Genomic DNA, 22565 nt, shown 5'->3' with positions numbered 1-22565 from the left:
GACCCCTAAAATTATTTCAGACCCTATACCAGACCCCACAAATTAATCAGACCATATACCAGACCCCAAAAATGAATTTGACCCTCTACCAGTCCCCACAAATTAATCAGACTGTATACCAGACCCCTAAAATGTTTTTAGACCCCAGATCAGAACTCTCAAATTAATCGGACCCGAGAACAGACTCCTGAAATTAATTCCGACCCCTAAAATTAATCAGACCCCAGACGAGACCCCTACAATTAACCAGCCTTTAACATTCATTCAGAGCCCAGATCAGGCCCCTAAACTATTTCAGACTCCAGACCAGACCAAAAAAAGAGAACATATATAAAAACACCGCTCCGGGGTCATCTTCACTTTCAGGCGTTGCTGCACACAACGTCCTGACGCTGGACAGTGTCAAGACCGTATGTCCAGGGCCCCAGCGGTAATTCTGCTCTTGACGGTTGACCTGCCATTATTGATGCATTAAAGTAGACACTGCCCCTCTCCAATGTATTTATGACGGTAGGTCTATGAGATCCGGACAGCTGTTACCCTAGTCCGGATTCAAATCCAGTTGAGGTCCGCTGCTCTATAACATTACTTACCTGAGGTCCAACAACATGGAGATCTCCTGAGTCGGATGGTGTACGACACCATCATCATGTCATGGAAAGGTGGACTGAGTAATTGGGCCATTGCCCAGTGTCTAGAGGCCCAGAACTTGAGGGACCTCACAGTAGACAACTAGGTTCTGGAGTGGCCCCGCCAGTGGAGCAGATTACTCAAGCAGCAGAGTATTTGGTGATGTTTATGATGTCCAGCCAATAGACCAATGGCACTGTCCGGCTGCCCTCTGTATCCTGGTATCGGAGTTATTTCTGTACCCACTAATGCCCTTTACTAACTTTCTCTTTGTTTGCAGACAGAGCACAAAATGTCAGTGGAAGAGGTGTGTCGGAAATACAACACAGACTGCGTACAGGTCAGTAGTTCAACATTATGACAAATTTGTGTAGATTGCCCCGTGCCAATAAAACATGATACTAGAGAGACATGACCGAGAAGCATAGAGCCAAGCAATGTCTTTTATCATATTACCTGTTTTCTTTCTTTTTCCATAGGGGTTGACACTCAGTAAAGCAGCAGAGATTCTTGCCAGGGATGGTCCCAACGCACTCACTCCCCCACCTACCACACCCGAATGGATCAAATTTTGTCGCCAACTGTTCGGTGGATTCTCCATCCTGCTGTGGATTGGAGCTATTCTCTGCTTTCTAGCGTACGGGATCCTAGCGGGTATGGAGGATGATCCCTCAAATGACAATGTGAGCAAACCAATTATCTCTACCAATGTTCTCTGTCACTTATGTGGGTTCACTTAGGATGAACCTTCGAAAAATCATTCCCAGAATAGGCCAAAAAATTTATAGCTAAATATTGTTATGTTTGTCTGACGACAACGACCATCAGGGGCAGGGGCGTAACTAGGAAAGACTGGGCCCCATAGCAAACTTTTGACTGGGGGCCCCCCCTCCCCTGGGTGTCACACAACCCCCCCTTGTAGATAGTGCCTTTTTTACAGCCCCCCCCTGTAGATAACGCCATACAACCCCCCTGTAGATAACGCCATACAACCCCCCTGTAGATAACGCCATACAGAACCCTCTGTAGAGAACGCCATACAGCCCCCTTTGTAGATAGCGCCATACAGCCCCCCTGTAGATAACGCCATACAGAACCCTCTGTAGAGAACGCCATACATCCCCCTGTAGAGAACGCCATACAGCCCCCTTTGTAGATAACGCCATAAAGCCCCCTTTGTAGATAGCGCCATACAGCCCCCTGTAGATAACGCCATACAGCCCCCCTGTAGATAACGCCATACAGAACCCTCTGTAGAGAACGCCATACATCCCCCTGTAGATAACGCCATACAGCCCCCTTTGTAGATATCTACAGAGGGGGCTGTATGGCGTTATCTACAGGGGGGTCTGTATGGCGCTATCTACAGGGGGGTCTGTATGGCGCTATCTACAGAGGGGGCTGTATGGCCATACAGCCCCATACAGCCCCCCCTGTAGAGAACGCCATACAGCCCCCCCCTGTAGGGAACGCCATACAGCCCCCCCCCCTGTAGGTAACGCCATACGGCCCCCCACTGTAGAGAACGCCAAACAGAGCCCCCCCCCTGTAGGGAACGCCAGACAGCGCCCCCCCCCTGTAGGGAACTCCATACAGCGCCCCCCCCTGTAGGGAACGCCATACAGCGTCCCCCCTCCCAAAAAAATGCGACCTACAGCGTGTCCTACAAAAGACATGTATCCCCTATCCACAGGATAGGGGATACATGTGTGATCGCTGGCATTGATAGTGAGAACGGGGGACTGAAAGTCCCCTGAAGTTCTCCATGACAAACCTCGGACTTCCAGCGTCTGCGCAGCTCACTAAAAATGAAAGGAGCGCTGGTCACGCATGCGCACAAGCGCGACCGGCGCTCCATTCATTTCTACGTAGCTGCCGACACAGACCCCGGAAGTCCGAGGTTTGTGATGGGGAACTTCAGGGGACTTTCAGTCCCCCGTTCTCCCTATCGCTGCCAGCGATCACACATGTATCCCCTGTCCTGTGGATAGGGGATACATGTCTTTTGTTTAATGGCAGAGCGGGGAGATACCTCCCTGCTCTGCCGTAGTGTTCAGTGGCATCCCGCTGTAGCAGCCATAGCGGCAGCTAGCGGAGCCTCCGGCCATGGTGGGGGCCCGTGCCGGCGGGCGACACGGGCCCCCCCATGCCGCGGGCCCCGTAGCAGCCGCTACGGCTGCTATAGTGGTAGTTACGCCACTGATCAGGGGTATATGGACCCTAAAGCAGCCTCAGCCCTTATTTTAATGGCTAGTGAGAATCTGTGCATAAATGTCTGAAAGATGTAAGTCCCAGCACGGAGACCAGCATCTATCTCCAGAACGGGGTATACGGGAGTTTCGGCTGGCGCATCCAGTAATAGAACGAATGGACCGGGCTTGCTCAGCTAACTCTTGTAGGAATGAATGGATAGACTATCACTCCATTTATTCTCAGCTTGGAAGCGGGATGTTCTGGTCATAGATGCGGGTCCCTAGGCTAGGACCCGCATGTATCGGATTTGTATGGCATATCCCGTAAATGTTTACGTTTTGAATACCCCTTTAAGGGTGTGGTGGCACCAACCAACACCAGAAAGGGGCCTGCTTTTAATTTTTGCAACAGGGCCTGTTACCTCTATGTATGACGACCATCATAAATTCCAAAAATTGTATGATCTAGTGTGCATCTATTAAATACATTTAGAACATGGCAAATACTGTTCGGCAATCCACAACCTCTACTGAACCAACGATCGTAAATGTGTTATTTGTCTATCCTTCCCCAGCTTCCAGCCAGGTCCACTCCTGAGAGTATCGATTATAAACAGTCATACATTTTTCCATTTATCCAACATTTGGAGTTTAATAACATTAAACCTTATTTAATCTATTATTTATGCAGACTGGAATTGGACTGGCAAACATTTTAGTGGGATTAGCCGATTATCTAATGTGTATGATGGGACCCCGATTTCCCCCCTACGGCAGATGTTGGAGTGAGAAGGATCAGGCATGCTGGATTTTAATGATCCTTTGTTCCCCATAAACATGCCAGATCGCCCAAGCATGCATGTTTATGGGGGAGTCGGGAGAAATAACTATGTCAAACGAGCGTTCGGGTTCTTAGATGTGTATGGCCTCCTTAGTATACTGATAGTGATACAAAGACATAATTCAAAGAAGGTGCCTTATAAAAGTCTTGATAACTCTCTTCTTGATTGTAGATATTTTTGTTTTTCTTTTAGCTGTACCTAGGTATCGTTTTGGCCGCAGTGGTGATCATTACTGGCTGCTTCTCTTACTACCAGGAGGCCAAGAGCTCAAAGATCATGGAGTCCTTCAAGAACATGGTGCCGCAGGTATGTTTGATGATCTATGTATGGCTTCATCCTGTTCCCAGTTCTCCAATTATCTTTTTGCCCTACTAAAGTGATCCTTTAATCCTCATTAATGTTCCATAATTCTTACTCTCCGGTAGTAATTATATCTCCATGTGTTCCACTCTGTGTCTCTTGGCTACATCTACTCCACCTTGTCTACGTCTACTTCGCCTTGCCTATTTCTACTTCGCCTTGCCTATTTCTACGCCACCTTGCCTATTTCTACTTCGCCTTGCCTACTTCTACTTCGCCTTGCCTACTTCTACTTCGCCTTGCCTATTTTTACTTCGCCTTACCTATTTCTACTTCGCCTTGCCTACTTCTACTTCGCCTTGCCCATTTCTACTTCGCCTTGCCCATTTCTACTTCGCCTTGCCTATTTCTACTTCACCTTGCCTACTTCTACTTCGTCTTGCCTATTTCTACTTCGCCTTGCCTACTTCTACTCCACCTTGCCTATTTCTACTTAGTCTTGCCTATTTCTACTTCGTCTTGCCTATTTCTACTTCGCCTTGCCTACTTCTACTTCGCCTTGCCTACTTCTACTTCGCCTTGCCTACTTCTACTTCGCCTTGCCTACTTCTACTTCGCCTTGCCTATTTCTACTTCGCCTTGCCTACTTCTACTTTGCCTTGCCTACTTCTACTCTGCCTTGTCTACTTCTACTTCGCCTTGCCTACTTCTACTCCACCTTGCCTATTTCTACTTCGTCTTGCCTAATTCTACTTCGCCTTGCCTACTTCTACTTCGCCTTGCCTATTTCTACTCCACCTTGCCTACTTCTACTCCACCTTGCCTACTTCTACTCCACCTTGCCTACTTCTACTCCGCTTTGCCTACTTCTATTCTGCCTTGCCTACTTCTACTCCGCCTTGTTCCACTTCACCTTACCTATCTATTTCCAACTCCATTGCTTTCTGTCTTATTCTCATCTATCAACCTGATTACTGTCTGTTTCCATTCTTCTCCTAGCAAGCTTTAATTATCAGAGAAGGTGAGAAGATGCAGGTGAATGCTGAGGAAGTTGTGGTTGGTGACCTGGTGGAGATCAAAGGTGGAGACCGAGTACCAGCTGATCTTAGGATCATTTCTGCCCATGGTTGCAAAGTGAGTTACAATACACAGTAATATTATGTCTTGCCAACATAGTTAATCCTTCTAAATTGGTAATATTCACTCCTCTTCAGAGCAAATGGAGGAAAATGTATGAATTCGTTGTATTAGTGACTGAAGTAGAAAAGAGATTTACAACATCAATAACATATCAGGTGTTAAATATAATGGTGGCTTTTGGTGGCCATTCTGTGGCTCATCTTCATGGTGGTTCCTTAACATATTGTGGGAAATCCCATCATCTTTCATGTATACAACATATTATTTACAGGACTACTCCTTTAGAAGAAGATCCAAAAAGAATCTTTTTATGTATTCTGTCTTGCCCCCCAATAGAAGAAATTTGTACAGAGAATGTGACTCGGTTGCCTTCAATCCCCTTGACCATAACTTCTGTGTCTCAGTGGGCAAGTATCTTCTCCTCATTAATTCCTTCTTTCTCCTTGTCTCTTCTCTTCTTTTCCCCTACTCTTTCAGGTAGATAACTCTTCTCTGACAGGTGAATCTGAGCCCCAGACCAGGTCACCCGACTGCACACATGATAACCCTCTCGAGACACGTAACATCACTTTCTTCTCCACCAACTGTGTAGAAGGTAATATTACTTTGCGCTGAAGAAAATAATTTATATCATTGGGGAAAGCTGGTTATCGTGAGCTCGGGGTGGGTATAGCACCTGTAAGGAACCAATGGACTTCAGTATAAATTGTCATGAAAACTGCTAACAAGTAATTTATGAATAATTGTCCACCTACCAGATATGATCGTTTCCCGGGTAACTGTACATTGTAGAAACACAGTGGTGTATTTCGGCCCCATATGACAATAAGGACCAAGAGAAAAAAGTGGACCACGTACAGTCAGCTATTAAATGCTCAGAAATGCTTGATCTCACACTATATATTCCAACATATCCCTGTCCGGTCATTATTTTCCACCAATAACATGAATGGGAATTAAAGAACCCTACAAGAGCTCTCATGCAATGTGCTATGGGCAAGCTTCATCATGAGTCACCAATAGGGTATAAGTAAAGAGGACTCTTTTTTTTACTGATATGCCAATCGGAAAATATGACCGATGCAGGTTTAGAAGGCATTCCACTCTGGCCTAGAGACTTTTGTAATGCCTATTCATTGAGTTCGGGTAGCAAAATCACTGCCAACTGTGATTTGAGAATGTGGAAAGTGATCTCCTCATTCTCAGGATCAGATAGAGTCCAAGAGGCCATACCCCTAATATAATATATAATGTTAGCATATGACACTGAAAATATTCTCAGGGGGTACTGATTCTCCTTGCGGAGATCCAGCTTGTGTCAGGAGTCTTACAGGCAATGCTCACTGGGAAAACTATGCAAATTAGCTCTCCTCCAGAAGAAAAAAATGTCTCTCTAGTGTCACCTATAGGAAGCAACCCACTAAGTCAGCGTCCAACCCATTAAAGAGCCTTGAAACGTGACAAGGAATATCCGCCGAACCAGAGACACCCATCTGTAGACCGCTGTGTCAGCGTTTTCGCTCCTTGTTAGTATAGAGGAGGGTTCTGGTTGGTTAGGTGAGATGCCTTTTGATGCCTTTGGACACTGAAAATAGAAGGGAATACTCATTGTTAACTTCACTGATGAACTTATAGGTACAGCCCGTGGAGTAGTCGTTGCCACAGGAGATAGAACAGTGATGGGTCGCATTGCCACATTGGCTTCTGGTCTGGAAGTCGGAAAGACCCCAATTGCCAAGGAAATTGAGCACTTTATCCATCTGATCACTGGTGTGGCTGTGTTCCTGGGAATCACCTTCTTCATCCTCTCTCTCATTTTGGGATACTCCTGGCTGGAGGCTGTCATCTTCCTCATCGGAATTATTGTGGCTAATGTACCAGAGGGGCTTCTGGCCACTGTCACTGTAAGTATTGGAGACCTCCCACCGGCAGAGTTATGCAAAAGTATATTTGCTAATCAAATTTATACATCCTCTGCTAAATATAAATCCTTTCCATATAATCGAATTCCCTTGCCATCGGATGTTTTCCTAGAACATTAATTTCCAACTTTCTCACCATGGGAGAGCCCCGGAATTTTTCCCTCCTGGGTAACCTTTACAACTAACAATCTTTACTGTAAAAGAAACTACTCTGGTTATTGCTGTCTTCCAGGAGCCACAAGGTCTTCACGGAACGCTGGTTGCGAAATGCTGCGCAGTTATATAATGATACAGGAGCAAGGGATGTATTAGGCTGGGTAGCATATAGATTAGAAGTGGCTTCAATGTCTGATGGGTAAAGTTTTGCCCACTTATGCTTGAAACAAGGGACCACAGCTCAGTAAAATGGCGCAACCCTCTTTTTACGAAACAGTGGTCCTCCTGATTGAGTATTCCGCTGGAATTACAACAAAGCCCCGTTCATTTAATTGGGGCTATGTTGCAATTTCTGACGCAGTATCTGGTCTGGAGTTGCGCTGTTTCATAAACAAAACAGCCGAAGGGGCCGCAGAGCCATTCTACTGGATATTGGTTGGGGTCCCAACAGTTGGACCCCACCAATCAGACATTGATGCGGTTCAGTATGCCGTTAATGTTAAAACTCTTTGATGCCTTATGTAAAAACCTGAAACTTCAATAACACATTGGTTTATTTTATGCATCGACTTCTAGTATGTCTATTAGATACATGTTAAACTCAACTTTAACCCATGATGTCGCCCTGGCAGGTATGTCTAACTCTGACCGCCAAACGCATGGCTCGAAAGAACTGCCTGGTGAAGAACCTGGAAGCTGTGGAGACTCTGGGATCTACATCTACTATTTGCTCAGACAAGACTGGAACCCTTACCCAGAACCGTATGACTGTGGCACATATGTGGTTTGACAACCAGATTCATGAGGCCGACACCACAGAGGACCAGTCAGGTGTGGGAGTCAAACACAAAGCGAATAGAGAAGTTTTCCCCAACATGTCTTCTCACCACCATCTCACCAGCACCTTCTCCTTCCTCCTCCCATGTGTCTTCTCTTAGGTGCTTCATTTGACAAGAGTTCTGCAACCTGGGTGGCCTTGGCTCGCGTTGCTGCCCTATGTAACCGCGCTGTCTTCAAAGCGGGAAATGACAACATTCCCGTACTGAAGGTGTGTGACCTCCACTGGCGCCGTATATTATTCTGTCTCTAAGTATGGATGCTTGTCTTTACATATGTCCCAATAACTGTGTACTGTATATGTCACTGTATACTAGCCTCGCGGTCTGTAATGTAGAGGCCAGTGTCGGTTTTGGTACCTACCCTCATAAATGCCTTCTTCACAGAGGGACGTGGCTGGGGATGCCTCTGAATCCGCTCTCCTGAAGTGCATCGAATTGTCTTGTGGCTCAGTCAAGGCTATGAGAGAGAAGTACAAGAAAGAAGCCGAGATTCCTTTCAACTCCACAAACAAATATCAGGTCAGTGGCTGATGATCTTTGAGTACCAAATGGAAAAGAATAGGAACTAATAGTACGTTCCCAATTGGGCAAACTAAGAGGGTAAAATGGACGTTACCTGGTCATGTGGTGAAAAACATAAGCATTCGATAAATAGAAGAGCAACAGCATTGACTATAAGTAGTTCTTTATTGGGGCCAAATTAGCATGCAGTGAAGCAACGTTTCGACCTTGACAAAATATGGTTCTTCCTCAAGCTGAAGGACTAGTCATAGTAAATGCTGTCACTTATCTATTTATTGTGTTGATTTTGGATTTGGAGGCCATTCCTTTTTGGCGAATTTGTATCTTTTGGATCTTCTATGCTTTGTGCTGTCCTACGCTTTTGAAGTTGTGAAAAATGATCAGAAGGCAATGCAGCATCCAAGGGTGGGCCATTTAGACAGCCCAAGCAGCTGCCATGAGGCCCAGGAGGTTGGGGCTGGTTAGGTGGACTTCTATAAGAGGGGTAGTGTGGACTTATGTTATCCCTAGGCTTAACATTGCCATTCTTTCATCCAAGGGAAAGGAAGCAACTGGATAAGCACTGTTCACAATGTAGTGGTGTGATGATGTGAATCTGCACCAGGAGCGAAACCCCGTTTTTATTATTTCTATGGGATTTCTCCTTGGCTGCATTCATAGAGGACACATGAAGTAGCTCTTTAAAGGAGAAGTCCTAGGTAGGTCATGGGTACATGTGAGAAGTTCCCATTGGTAAAGTCTGTCATCTTGGACCACCAATGATTTCCACAATGAAAAAAAATTATTAAGTGCAAAGGGTATCTAAACTTTTCAAAAACTTTTGACATGTCATAGTGACGTCAGAAGTTTTGATCGGTGGAGGTCAGAGCACTGAGACCCACAACGATTGCTAAAACAAAGTGGCAGAAGTGCTCGGGTGAGCGATGTGCCGCTGAGTTTCTGACCGGCTTTCTTCGGCGCCGTGGACGAGCTCAATAGCAGGTCTATGAGTCCGTACACTGCTCGCTCGGCTTTCAGAGGAAAGCCGATCAGAAACAAAGTGGCACAGCGCTCACCCGGGCGCTTCTGCCGTTTGGTTTTAGCGATTGGTGGGGTCTCAGTGCTCGGACCTCTACTGATTAAAACTTCTGATATGTCACTATGCTATCTCAAAAGTTTTTTTAAAAGTTTAGTTACACATTTAACCCCCTTTTGGCAGAGAGTTTTGATCTCTCTATAGATCCCTTTCATTCTGGAAATCAGTGTTGGTCCCAGATCACAAACTCCACCAATGAGATCCTCTCACATGTATCTACTGAATCAGAAGATCATTTGGACTTGACTTCCTCTTTAACACAGATCTCGTACCTGCGCCCCTTTATATTCTGCATGCCTCCTTCATGCCCCTCACCCTTCTATACCACCTTTGTCATCCTCTCTCTAGAGATTAGTCCCAGCTGCTGCAGGATCCCAACCTGATCCTTCTTAACATTCATTTCATAATAACATAAAAGCATTTAAACTCTACCTCTCTGGCCTACTACATCTGACTGTACCAACGCGTGCCAACATTAATCTAATCTCTACTCATCGGCAGGACACAGAGAAGACGGCACGTGCTATAAATATAGTGTGCAGACATTTAATTCCAACCATTGAGAAAGATTGTTGATTGCCTCATTGAGACAGATTTATCAAAACGAGTGTATAGGAAAAGTGGAGGAGATGCCCATGGGTTAAAATTTACCAAACCGTGGCAGTTACCCAAGTATTTGTGAAGAGTTAGGGCACACAACTGGTATGGGGCACCTGGTGGGAGGAGGCTGGCACTGAACTGCTTCCCCTGACTCAATCATAGTGGCCCCCTGCAGCCACCACTAGGGGAGCTCACGACACACAGACGTATACCGCTACAATAGAGTTCAATAGTAACAGTGTAAAGCCATATGCAGTTAGCTCCCCCTAGTGGTGCCCGCAGGCAGCCTAAATTATATAATTTATCAAGTAGAAAAAAATAGAGCTCCCCTGTACAGATATATTATGAAATAATCAACACAAGTGTTTGGTCTTTAATAAAGGAGCAGTACATTTGGCAAAGTGCAGCCCTTTCTGAATTTTCACTTGAGACTTATGATGTCTCTGCGTGCCCCTCATTATCATTAACCCTTACTGTACCCCTTTTGAAGCTGCTTGTATCCATGCTAGTGTCATTATACTGTGCATATGTGCTTGCCAAATATTGAGAAGACTCCCAAAGTATATTAGTTTACGGCAACAAATATGTGGCAACCACTTGTCCATATTGGATTCTCATCTCTAAGAATAATGAGGTGGTACACTCAACTGAGCGTCTTTATGCCCTGTCTTCTTACCCAGCTGTCCATCCATGAGACTGAAGATCCCAATGATAACCGCTACATGCTTGTAATGAAGGGAGCCCCAGAGAGGATTCTGGATGTCTGCACCACCATCATAATCCAGGGCAAAGAGCAACCATTGGATGAGGAACTGAAAGAGGCTTTCCAGAATGCATACTTGGAGCTGGGAGGACTCGGAGAAAGAGTATTGGGTATGCAAAAATAAATCGGAAATAGGTAGAATAGAGAGGTGCCTGTAAAAGTAACGTAGCAAATGTTTTAGTCGATTTCCTCAGATACAGATCCTGTGTATGCTTCACATTGCAGAGAAGAATGGATGGCACATTACAGATGACAATCTTATAGGAGACCTACCAGCGAAAATATAAGAAAGACCCTTTAGAATTCATTAAAGGAGTTGTCTCATGAAGACAACCACTTTGAAAAAAGAAGCCGGCACGGCGATCAGTGGTTATTACTGAGAGAAGCCATGGCCAGCCACACATTTCCCTTGTAGCATTAGGCTGGGTTCACACGACCTATTTTCAGACGTAAACGAGGCGTATTATGCCTCGTTTTACGTCTGAAAATAGGGCTGCAATACGTCGGCAAACATCTGCCCATTCATTTGAATGGGTTTGCCGACGTACTGTGCAGACAACCTGTCATTTACGCGTCGTCGTTTGACAGCTGTCAAACGACGACGTGTAAATGGACTGCCTCGGCAAAGAAGTGCAGGGCACTTCTTTGCCACGTAATTTGAGCTGTTCTTCATTGAACTCAATGAAGCACAGCTCAAGATTTACGAGCGTCTCTGACGCCTCGTAAATTTCCAGGAGGAGCATTTACGTGTGAAACGAGGCAGCTGTAAACAGTCTGTCTTTTCACACGTAAATGCCTCTCATCGTGTAAACATACCCTTACAAGCCGGCCATGTAATGGTTGGCCGCATCAGGTCCACCAAAGCGGGTGCCTTTCTGGCACATAGAGGAGTCTCATTTCTGATGACCACATTTCCCGTTCTGAGTTCCGTCTAGTCCAGTATGGTCATGGAGAACTTGTCGAGTGTTGTGTAGAGTAGGGTTGGAAGCATATCTATGTAATAATGTAGTTGAAATGTATTTCTCCTTGTGTAATTCTCTGCAGGATTCTGCCATTACTATTTCCCAGAGGAACTGCATCCTAAGGGCTTTGCTTTTGATACCGAGGACCTTAATTTCAGTACGGAGAACCTTTGCTTTATAGGACTCATGTCCATGATTGACCCACCCAGAGCTGCTGTTCCAGATGCAGTGGGCAAATGCAGAAGTGCAGGTATCAAGGTGAGAGTGGGTTATTCAAAGGAAAATTCGGCCACAACGTATCTTCTAATACGTCATAGATTGACTACAAAAGATTGTATTGAACTTGGATCCCCACCAGTTTCCAGAACAAAAAGGCTGTGATACTATATGCAGTAGAGTGCCCCAACCCCTTCCAGGGGTCAGCAACATTCAGCACTCCAGCCAAAGGCTGTCAGGACAATGTTGGGATTGTAGTTTCGCAACAGCTGGAGTGACAAATGTTACAGTCCTCTGCGGGGTTAGGCCAATGGTCTCCAACCTGTGGCTCTCCAGCTGTTGCGATCCTACAACTCTCAGCTTGAGAGCCACAGTTTGGAGACCACTGCTCCGAAATTTCCATTACTGGGTGAGAACCATTACTGCGAATGTCTAAAAAAATAAAAATCAAAGCAAAGTGCTGTTGATTTGAATTTCTAGTGATAGAACTTTCTAAGCGTTGCCAAAGGTGTTTGGGTGCTGTATAATTTTTGGAAACGCATGGACCCCACCAACGTGATCTTTTCCACACGTCTCCATGATACGTAAGAAGAGTACTATTGTGTGGTTTATATCAAAACGAAAAGTACATGCACTTAGATGTGATCAATAATAGCTGGATCTTAGACACACGCAGAACCAGCGTTCACCGAAGCCGTCAGTCCCGCTGATCTGACGGATTCAGCTGTGCAAGATACACATCTATGTATCATATATATATATATATATATATATATAAATCCCTTCAAAGGTTTACATAGCCTTTAAGTTCTTTACTATATTGGTTTTGTTATCGGCATCAACATTAGATCATAACATGATTTTTATTATTTCCTCTAGGTTATCATGGTGACTGGTGATCATCCAATTACAGCCAAAGCTATTGCCAAGGGTGTGGGCATCATCTCAGAGGGTAATGAGACTGTGGAAGATATCGCAGCCAGACTCAATATCCCTGTCTCCCAGGTTAATCCAAGGTAAGCCGATGAAAGTTACGCACCAAGAAAGGGAGGTCCCACCAAGAGGAGCCTAGTCATTGAATGGAAATGGTATCAAAACGATGCCACCAAAAGATAAAAAGATAATAAAGAAGAAAAATGTGAAGGGATATTGTAACCTAAGGATAACATCCTGCTAGGAGGATTATAGATCCCGGAAGCTGAGATCTAGACTGCTGGTGGGTCCTTACACTAAAGTCCTGATAACACTGGGAGAACTCTATGGTCCTCGTTGGATTTCTCGTTCTAACCAACAAACAAGTGAATATGTATGAGCTATGTTGAGTCACTATTTTGCTAGGGAAAGAAATTCATCCCTCATATATTAGTTCTGCAGGCACATAGACATCAGCATTGTGATGACCCTACAAATGGCAATCTAGATCTCAGCTTCCAGTACCCCCCATGCGTATCATGGGGATGAATGGGGATTGGAAGACAGAGTTAAACTATAGTCAAGTCTAAATTTTCTGGTTTGGTTTAAGGCGTCCGAGGAAATTGAAACCAATTTGTGAATCTTTATTACTTTGGATAGACGTAAATCTATTAGTTGTCTTCATGTCCTGGTTCTCAATGTGTAACGTGCACATTTTTGTCTCGTCAGGGATGCTAAGGCCTGTGTAATCCATGGTACAGACCTGAAAGACTTTAGCAGTGAACAAATAGATGAGATCCTGCAGAACCACACAGAAATTGTTTTTGCCCGCACATCCCCTCAGCAGAAACTCATTATCGTGGAAGGATGCCAGCGCCAGGTGAGGGCATAACTGTTTATAAAAGCAAAAATGATCATGCACAGTGCACAGTGTTGAACATATTTGATTTTAAAAAAAAGCACAAATCAGATTGAACTACAGGCGCAATCATAGACTTGCAGGCTATGGATAATGTGGTGTGAGTGCCACCTAGAGGGCATAAAGAAAAGAAAAAGCAAATATTATTTTTCCTCATAATTATTCAGGTTAATCTCATCCTCCTTCCCTAAGGACAGCATTGAATGACATGGTTACATAATTAACATGGTTCAATGAGTATGTCCATCAAGTTCAACTGGGGGGGGGGGGGGTAGGCAGACGACGGAAATGGGAAATTAAAAAAATCTCCTAAATTTTAGTTACTCCCTTGTGAACCTGCTCAGGACTCTCACCACATTACCAAGTGAAGGGGGAAGGAATAAGGGATTAGAAAGCAGAGGGTGGACCACTGCAGGTCTTCCATACTGAGAAGGGGATGGGTATGCTTAAACCGACACCAGGAGAGGGTGCCCATCTAGATTTTACCCCAGTCTTGGTACACCCTTGAATATGGTTCTTTATTACAGGAACATAACATGTGAACTAGTGCCCATTTATAGGACCCACTATCTGCCGTATGCCCATTCTAGCCTGTCATTTGGATAATTTACTGGAAACGGTGACAGTCAAAAATGCATCGGGTCAACAAAAAGGGCTTAGTCTAAGCTCATCTTGTCCTTTTTCCAGGGTGCTATTGTGGCTGTGACAGGTGATGGTGTGAATGACTCCCCTGCTCTGAAGAAAGCTGATATTGGGGTGGCTATGGGAATCGCAGGTTCTGATGTCTCAAAACAAGCAGCGGATATGATCTTGCTGGACGATAATTTTGCTTCTATCGTCACCGGTGTGGAGGAAGGTGAGAAGGGATTAGGTTGCAGAATACAAAGCTTTATCGAGGAGCATTTATATCGTATTCATAGATATTTAAATAGGAATTATATTTTCTATCCACAGGTCGCCTTATCTTTGATAACCTGAAGAAGTCCATTGCCTACACCCTGACCAGTAACATTCCTGAGATCACTCCCTTCCTGCTCTTTATTATGGCCAACATCCCTCTGCCTTTGGGCACCATCACCATTCTGTGCATTGATCTGGGCACTGACATGGTGAGTAAAGAATATGAATGAGTAGTTCGGAGGCTTTTCCGACAAAAGACCATCAGGCAAGTTATAAAAAGTCACCCATGGATCTCCAGAACAAGGCGGTCCAAGAGAGGATCTTTATATATTATCTAATGTTCTTCATGTGTGACCCTTAGTAGAGTCTTCATGAACATACATTAGACAAAGAACGTTTACCATGACTATAATTTCATTAAAAAAATATATATTTCATAGGTCCCCGCCATCTCCCTGGCCTATGAAGCAGCCGAGAGTGACATCATGAAGAGGCAGCCAAGAAATCCCCGTACAGACAAACTGGTGAATGAACGATTAATCAGCATGGCATATGGGCAAATTGGTGAGTATATGGGATTGTATTTGTAGTTACCACATATATGAATACACATAGCAAACATTGGTCCCAATTTTAGTAGTTGGACCCGGTACTTTATATTTCAAATTACCGTAAAACTTAGGTCCTGACCATCATTAATGTACTAAATGGTATGTCCCCTTTGAACTACCCTTTATTTGGAAGGATTTCCCAATGAAAAAGCCTATTACAAAGTTTCCCCTTGCTTGCACTGCAAGGAATCCGCTATAATCTGCAGAGGGAACCTGGCAGCAGGTGTTCAATTCACCTGCAGCGCCACCACAGGAGGAATTGAGCATTACAGAGTTTCCATGAAAATGAATAGGCTGTCTGTGTATTGCATGGACAAGCTGGGTCCTCCAGAGTGAGAGACACTCTTTGTAGTTGCTCTCCACTCCGGATAATAGATGAGGATCCTTAATGGGGGACCCCATTCTATTAAATCAGAATTCTCTAATAAGGAATTTGAAAATTCGTTTTCTAAATCAGACAAACCCACTAATCATATAGTAATGGAATATCTTAGGGAATATCCCTTTAATGTTATTTATGTAAGGACTTAATTGTCTCCTAACAAAGGAGGCAAAATAACGAAATGCGCCCTGAGGTTCCAGTTTTCCATGTTCTTCATTTCTTTCAGTGAGCAATTTTATATTTCTCTACTTATTTCCCATTTCAGGTATGATCCAAGCTCTCGGTGGCTTCTTCTCATACTTTGTCATTCTGGCAGAGAATGGTTTCTTGCCATCACACTTGGTTGGCATTCGGTTAAATTGGGATGACAGAACTGTTAATGACTTGGAAGACAGTTATGGCCAACAATGGGTGAGTGGTAAACATTTGCTTCATGTCTGAGCCCCAAATCCAAAACTCAATCAAGACCTTTGCTAAAGTGACGCATGACACCCGCTCACCGTCTCCATTTTCACCTATTACTTCTGCTATCCATAGAGTATAGACCTGCTTCATCCTTAAATATTTTTGTCTCTAAATTACGAAAAGGCTGGTGAAGATTAATCCTTACTAAGGCCGAATTCAGATGGACGTGGGAAAACTCAGACGTGAAAAACTGCAGTTTTTCACGTCCGAGTTGCCCCCGTGCGGGTCCATAGACTTGAGTCTATCGAGGGATCCGCAAAAACGGAACAAAATTTGACATGTTCTATTTTTCAACAGACCCTTCACATGGTCCGTTGAAACACATGCGTCCGGGGTACGGCCGTCTTGTTAACGGCGTCACACGGACGTATGCCATGGTTGTCTGAATTCGGCATAACAGTAAAAAAAAAAAAAGACTATCTTCGTTGACCCCTTGTCTGTTCTCTCCTTTTTCTGTAGACATACGAACAGCGCAAAATTGTGGAGTTCACATGTCACACGGCCTTTTTTGTCAGTATTGTGGTTGTACAGTGGGCTGATGTCATCATCTGCAAAACCAGAAGAAACTCTGTGTTCCAGCAGGGCATGAAGTAAGAGACCAAATGCACAAACTAATAGCCAAAAACATTTCAGGTGCCACCGCAAGATAGCCATGAGGTGGCAGCAGCTAACAGACACTTCCTTGCCAGGGTAGAGCTTACGACGAGAAGTTACAGGCCCAAAGTCTGAGGCTGCACTACAGGAGGACTCTAATGTCCTGTGGTCATAGAGACATGTGGATTCAAATCACCATCTACATCAATATCTGCATTCAAACTGGCTTGAATAGAGGCGAATGTGTGAACTTTGATGTGGATGGTGGTCTCCTTTAAGGATCGGTATACACAAGTTCAAAGACTCATTGAATTACTATCACCATTTATAATCTTATACAAATAGATGTCAATTTTATTTCTTTTTTAACCAACTTTCTTTATTCTTTGTGTCCTCCTTACAATACAGGAACAAGATTCTCATCTTTGGCCTGTTTGAAGAGACCGCTCTTGCAGCATTCTTGTCGTATTGCCCTGGGATGGACATCGCACTGAGAATGTACCCATTAAAGTGAGTGTGAGAGCGTGGAGTGATTTCCTCAAACACCTAAGAAGGAAAATAAGAACGTCTTTCGTTTCCTTTATAGGGTAACTAAATGTTCAACAAAGTTCTGACGTGTCATAGAGACACGTCAGAAGTTTTGAACGGAGGGGGTCCGAGCACTGAGACCCCTACAGATCACTAAAATGAAGCGGCAGAAGCGCTCCCGTCAGTGCTGAGCCGCTTCATTTCTGTTCGGCTTTTTCCAGAAAGCTGATGTAGCGGAGTACGGGCTTATAGACTTTCTATTGAGTCCATACACCGATACATCGATTTCCGGAAAAAGCAGATCAGAAGCTAAGCAGCTCAGCGCTCACCCGAGCCGCTTTGTTTTAGCGATCGGTGGGGGTCTCGGTGCTTAGACCCCCACCAATCAAAACTTCTGACACGTCACTATGAAGTTTGTTGTACGGTTTAAATTTTAAAGAAAGGGCTTCATAGGAGACTGTCAAAATCACGATATACTGCGATACATTAGTATTGCAGTATATCGTGCAAGCGATCCAACGATCGCTGGTTCAAGTCCCCTAGGAAGACAAGTAAAAAAACAGTAAAAAAGTTATTTTAATAAATAAAAAATATTAAAAGTTCAAAAAACCTCCCTTTTCCCATTTTCACTCAAGCACAATGTGAAAATTGTTTAAAAATAACATAACTGGTATCGACGCAGCCAAAAAAGTCAAAACTATTACAATATATCATTATTTAGTCCGCAGGGTGAATGCCATAAAAAAATTAAAACCGTCAAAATTGCTGTTTTGTGGTCGCTTCATCTTTCTCGCTAAATCGAGAGAAAAATAAGAAACTTATGGCTCTCAGAATAGCCCTCCTACAGCAATATTGATGGAAAAATAAAAAACTTACGGCTTTTGTAAGGTGGGGAGGAAAAAACATAAGTGAAAATCCGAAAAATGGGCGCGTCGGGAAGGGGTTAAATTCAATGGGTTCCGTCGGCCGCCGGTGGTGTCTGTGGTGCAACCGAATCGTTGCTTCCGGGATTCCCTTGCTCTGCTTCTCTGAGGAAGCAGAACAACTAAATGGACCGACGCAAATGTGAACGGGGCCGAAGCTGATCCATTAATAATAAGTTAGAGCAGAAACAGATAAATGAGATTTTGTTTTAATTAAAATTCATATAAGTTCTTTGTGTTGTCTATGGTTAAAAGATTTGATTCAGCCATATTGAGACAGGGACTGGGGACAACGGAGGGGTTTGTCTACCAAACGCTTTTATGACATATTAGATGTGTCAAAAAAGTGATCACTGGGAAATGACCCATTCCCTATAAAACCGAACAGATCCCAAAGTATCGGCGTTAATTGGAGGATCTTTTTGAGCTCATCCATAAATGTCATTACCTTGGTAGAAGGTGTCGTAGCGGAGGGGGTTTCCACTGTTAAAGGAGCCATGGATGTGAAGGGAAGTTAGTGATCGCTATGGTTATGGATAAAGGTAAATGCAGGTAGGGCACTGATAGGACAAGGTTGGGTGGAGTCTATAATAATCATAACCTTTCCCAAATTAATTTGCTATTGATAACGCATACTGGAGTGGAGAGGCCCATTCCAAGTTTTGCTACGGAGCCCCGCGGCCATTTGTTACAACGGTCTTTAACGCTGGTTTCATTGGGATTAGTCAACGCTCTAATGTGTACGGGGGCCCCCCCAACACCAAATCTTGGAGGAAAGAAGGATTTCAACATGCCCCATCCATCATTCCAGCAGGAGATAGCCACTGGCAGAGGTGTCCGGCACCAGCTTATTCCGCTCCCCTCATAGAAAAAAACCATACGCAATCTGCTGTGTCGGGTGGAATGTCTGACGGCCAAACGAGCATCCGGCTGACCGTTATTTCACGTGTATAACCAGCTTCTAGACCACAATAGCTGAAACACAAAATATCCATGAACACCACATTTATTTGGGCATCTAATCAAATGACGGTTTTTTTTTTTTTTTTGCTTTATCTTTTCACATAGGCCCAGCTGGTGGTTCTGTGCCTTCCCATACAGCTTCCTCATCTTTATATATGATGAGATCCGAAAACTTATCCTTAGGAGACACCCAGGAGGTAAGTGAACTGTTTGGGGTCTGGTCTATATGGATAGATGTGAAGGAGATATGGTGTTAGAGTGGTTTACCTCCGTGAAGTCTCAGTGGTTGTGGCGGACTACACTGGGCATATGTTTTGCTATAGAGATGCTTGCCTAGGGCGTTACCTCTATGGATGAGCTATACGCATTAATCTCTATGTACGCAGGTTGCCTATGTCCGTGGAGTGAGCTGCATGCAGAGAGAGCGTCCTCCCATGTCCATAGTCTGGTATTGCAGGTTCAAATGAATGAGGACTGAACTGCAATACCAGACATCACCTATGGACAAGTGTGGCACTGTCTCTGGTTAACAATAAAAAATGATTATGAAATACACTTTAATATATTTTATTAAAGAATTATGCTTCCTTCGCAGGCTGCTTTCCTCCCCCTTCTATTCACCCTGATCTTTCCAGTCTTATACACAGAAGTCTATGGAGAGGGGAGGGGTAGGAGGTGGCTGCTAAGTGATTTATTAACTCACTCTGTACATTGGTAGAGCAATATCTCAGTAGATATAGCAGTATCAAAAGTGCTAGGTGTAGCAGAGCTAAAACGGCAGTTTGTGTCTCTTCCAGCAGCATCCACCTTCCCCCCTCCCCTCACCATAGACTTCTATGTTAAAAACAGAAAAAAGCAAAACAGCCTGATCAATGGAGTAAGAAGCATATTTCTTTAATAACATATATTACAAAGTTTCTTATATTTAGCTGCACTATTCATTGATGAAAAGTAGTTTTAGAATTGGAGGTACGCTTTAAGATACTACAAAAAAAAAAAAGAGAGGGTGCTGACTGAACTAAAAAAAAAGGTGACCTATAAATTACAGACCTTTTTCTTTGCATAGGTTTTAACTTTTTGTTATGTCATGGAGACAAGCGGTTAGATAACATTGGTGAGAGTCCTGAATTATGGACCACCGATTCCCAGATTAATGGAGATTTCCATAACTGGGAGCCACACGGTGTATAACTAAGTGACAGGGCCCTTTCATACCGGGAATTGATGGTGGTCCCAGCCCATAGACCCCTCACCGATGTCATCTTTGGACAGATCTCCATCGCATCTCAAAAGAGAAGTAAAAATGGAAGACCCCCTTTGAGGACTCCAACCTCAGTAAATATACTAACCTATCATTATATTCATTTCTTTACAGGTTGGGTAGAAAAAGAGTCTTATTATTAAATTTCCAGAAACGCATCTCCCAGACCTGGACCCTCTCCAACCTCTGAATCCCCTTCCCCCAATAACGAAAAAAACAACAACATAAAAACAAAACAAAATGACCCCCCCAAGAAAAATAACAAAAAACAGCAACAACAACCACCACCACAGGATTTCAAGAAATGCAACGTCCGCTGTGAAACCCACCTCCCAGCCTTCTGTTCCGGATTCCACTTTGGTTCTTTTTCAACTCATTTCTCTCCCCCTTTTTTCTGTAAAATTATAAATATATATATATTATATATAAATATAAATAGAACCAGTTTTTTTTTTTTTTTTCCTTTTTATCATTTACTTTTAATGTTATATTAAAAAGGAGGGGGGGAGAGAGAGAGGGGATTGTAACAGAGAAAGTGAACGAGGGGTCGGTATCGAATAAGCGAGGGTAACGGAAATGACCATCAATGCTAACCCCTTCACTGCTGGCAATTCTAGTACTGAAGGAGTGCAAAGAGTGATTTTGGAAGGGAAGGTGGAGAGGGAGAAATTTACAGGGGGGCTGCAATAGAACTCTATTCCTATTAACCTCTATGCTGCCAAAGGCGTATGAACACAGCTCTGCGTATACTAGTAATGTGCGGTTTCATCAGTTCTGGGGTTAATCCGGGGATTTTCGAGGGCACCTGTGGTCACATGATTTTTAATGAACAATGTGTCTGGTCAACAGCCGTAGGGTTTCAAGGGGCATTAATAGGTCCCTCTTAACCCCCTAGACTTCCAGAGAGACCAGCAGAGCATCTCTCATATTGAAGTCTTATTTGTGTAATAATACCCCTTTCACTCAACCACCCACTTACTATTCCTCCATATCTGATGTACTAAGTCTATACGAGCGTGAGAGGTACATGTATCTGTCTGTGTATTAGGAGGGGGTGCGAGGAACGTGTTAAGGTGTCTGTGTATTAGAAGGGGGTGATAGGTACACGTCCTGATGTCTGTGTATTAGGAGGGAGTGACGAGTGCATGTCCTGATGTCCTTGTATTTGAAAGGTGTGAGAGATACAGTATATGTCCTATATAGAATATGAAAATGTCAGCAGACAAGAGGACCGGGGGAGGGGGAGATCAACTCTGATACAAGTCGAGTATAAAGTACGATACAAAGTTTCAGCATGAACACTGGTCAATAGAGCGGCAATACAACAGGGAAGCAGAAAATTAGAGTGGTTGGTCGGAGAATGGGTCATGGGCAAGGTACGGGTGGTAGAAGGGCAGCGATATCGTGATTGGTTGTATTCTGGAGGGATGAGAAATAGTTATGGGGAAATGGCGAAGCTGGGAGGGGGTAGCATCGGAGATCCAGTAGGCAATAAGAGGAGTCAGTCAGGTGATAGGGAAATGGGGAGGTGGGTGGGAGGTCTGAAATCGGGTGACAAGAGGGATCCTGGTACCTCGGACAGGTGGAGGTTTGTTTGCGGTTCGTGTCTGTTATGTGTCTCCACCCCCCTCTTGCATTAGTTTTTGTCAGGTTGTCAAATTTTTTTTTTATCTTGTGTTTTCCTGCCATTTTCTGTGATTTACAAAAATAAATAATAATAAAAAAATACCCCAAAAAACTGCAAATGGACTGATTTCTACTATGTCTAGGAAAGTACGGGGAACAGACGTGGTAAAGTCTGTGGGATGACAAGTCATGACATTACAAAACACGCCCCTCTACACATTTAGTTAACTGGGGATGAGCTGCAATACCAGACACAGCCCATGGACAAGAGTGGCGCTGTTATTCTGATCTCAAACAACGCCTTTATCACGATAAATCAGAT

The 22565-nt window shown here is 44.0% G+C and overlaps 1 protein-coding gene across 1 annotated transcript in view; it reads left to right on the top strand.

The window, feature by feature from the left end:
- The window catches only part of ATP1A3 (ATPase Na+/K+ transporting subunit alpha 3), a 49615-nt gene extending 27253 nt beyond the window's left edge, over positions 1-22362 (top strand). The window contains exons 3-23 of the mRNA XM_075840287.1: positions 911-970; positions 1110-1313; positions 3857-3970; positions 4964-5098; positions 5582-5699; positions 6740-7008; positions 7815-8013; positions 8121-8230; positions 8406-8540; positions 10899-11091; positions 12026-12201; positions 13039-13175; positions 13801-13951; positions 14678-14846; positions 14945-15099; positions 15331-15454; positions 16149-16294; positions 16808-16938; positions 17351-17452; positions 19462-19553; positions 20732-22362. Of these exons, the coding sequence (XP_075696402.1) occupies positions 911-970; positions 1110-1313; positions 3857-3970; positions 4964-5098; positions 5582-5699; positions 6740-7008; positions 7815-8013; positions 8121-8230; positions 8406-8540; positions 10899-11091; positions 12026-12201; positions 13039-13175; positions 13801-13951; positions 14678-14846; positions 14945-15099; positions 15331-15454; positions 16149-16294; positions 16808-16938; positions 17351-17452; positions 19462-19553; positions 20732-20760 (2949 nt within the window). The 3' untranslated portion in view covers positions 20761-22362. The remainder of the gene's footprint in view (positions 1-910; positions 971-1109; positions 1314-3856; positions 3971-4963; positions 5099-5581; positions 5700-6739; positions 7009-7814; positions 8014-8120; positions 8231-8405; positions 8541-10898; positions 11092-12025; positions 12202-13038; positions 13176-13800; positions 13952-14677; positions 14847-14944; positions 15100-15330; positions 15455-16148; positions 16295-16807; positions 16939-17350; positions 17453-19461; positions 19554-20731) is intronic.
- Positions 22363-22565: the final 203 nt, after the last annotated feature.

This window comes from Rhinoderma darwinii, chromosome 10 (genome assembly GCF_050947455.1).
Source record: "Rhinoderma darwinii isolate aRhiDar2 chromosome 10, aRhiDar2.hap1, whole genome shotgun sequence".
Classification (NCBI taxonomy): domain Eukaryota; kingdom Metazoa; phylum Chordata; class Amphibia; order Anura; family Rhinodermatidae; genus Rhinoderma; species Rhinoderma darwinii.
This window is presented reverse-complemented; position numbering and strand designations above follow the sequence as displayed.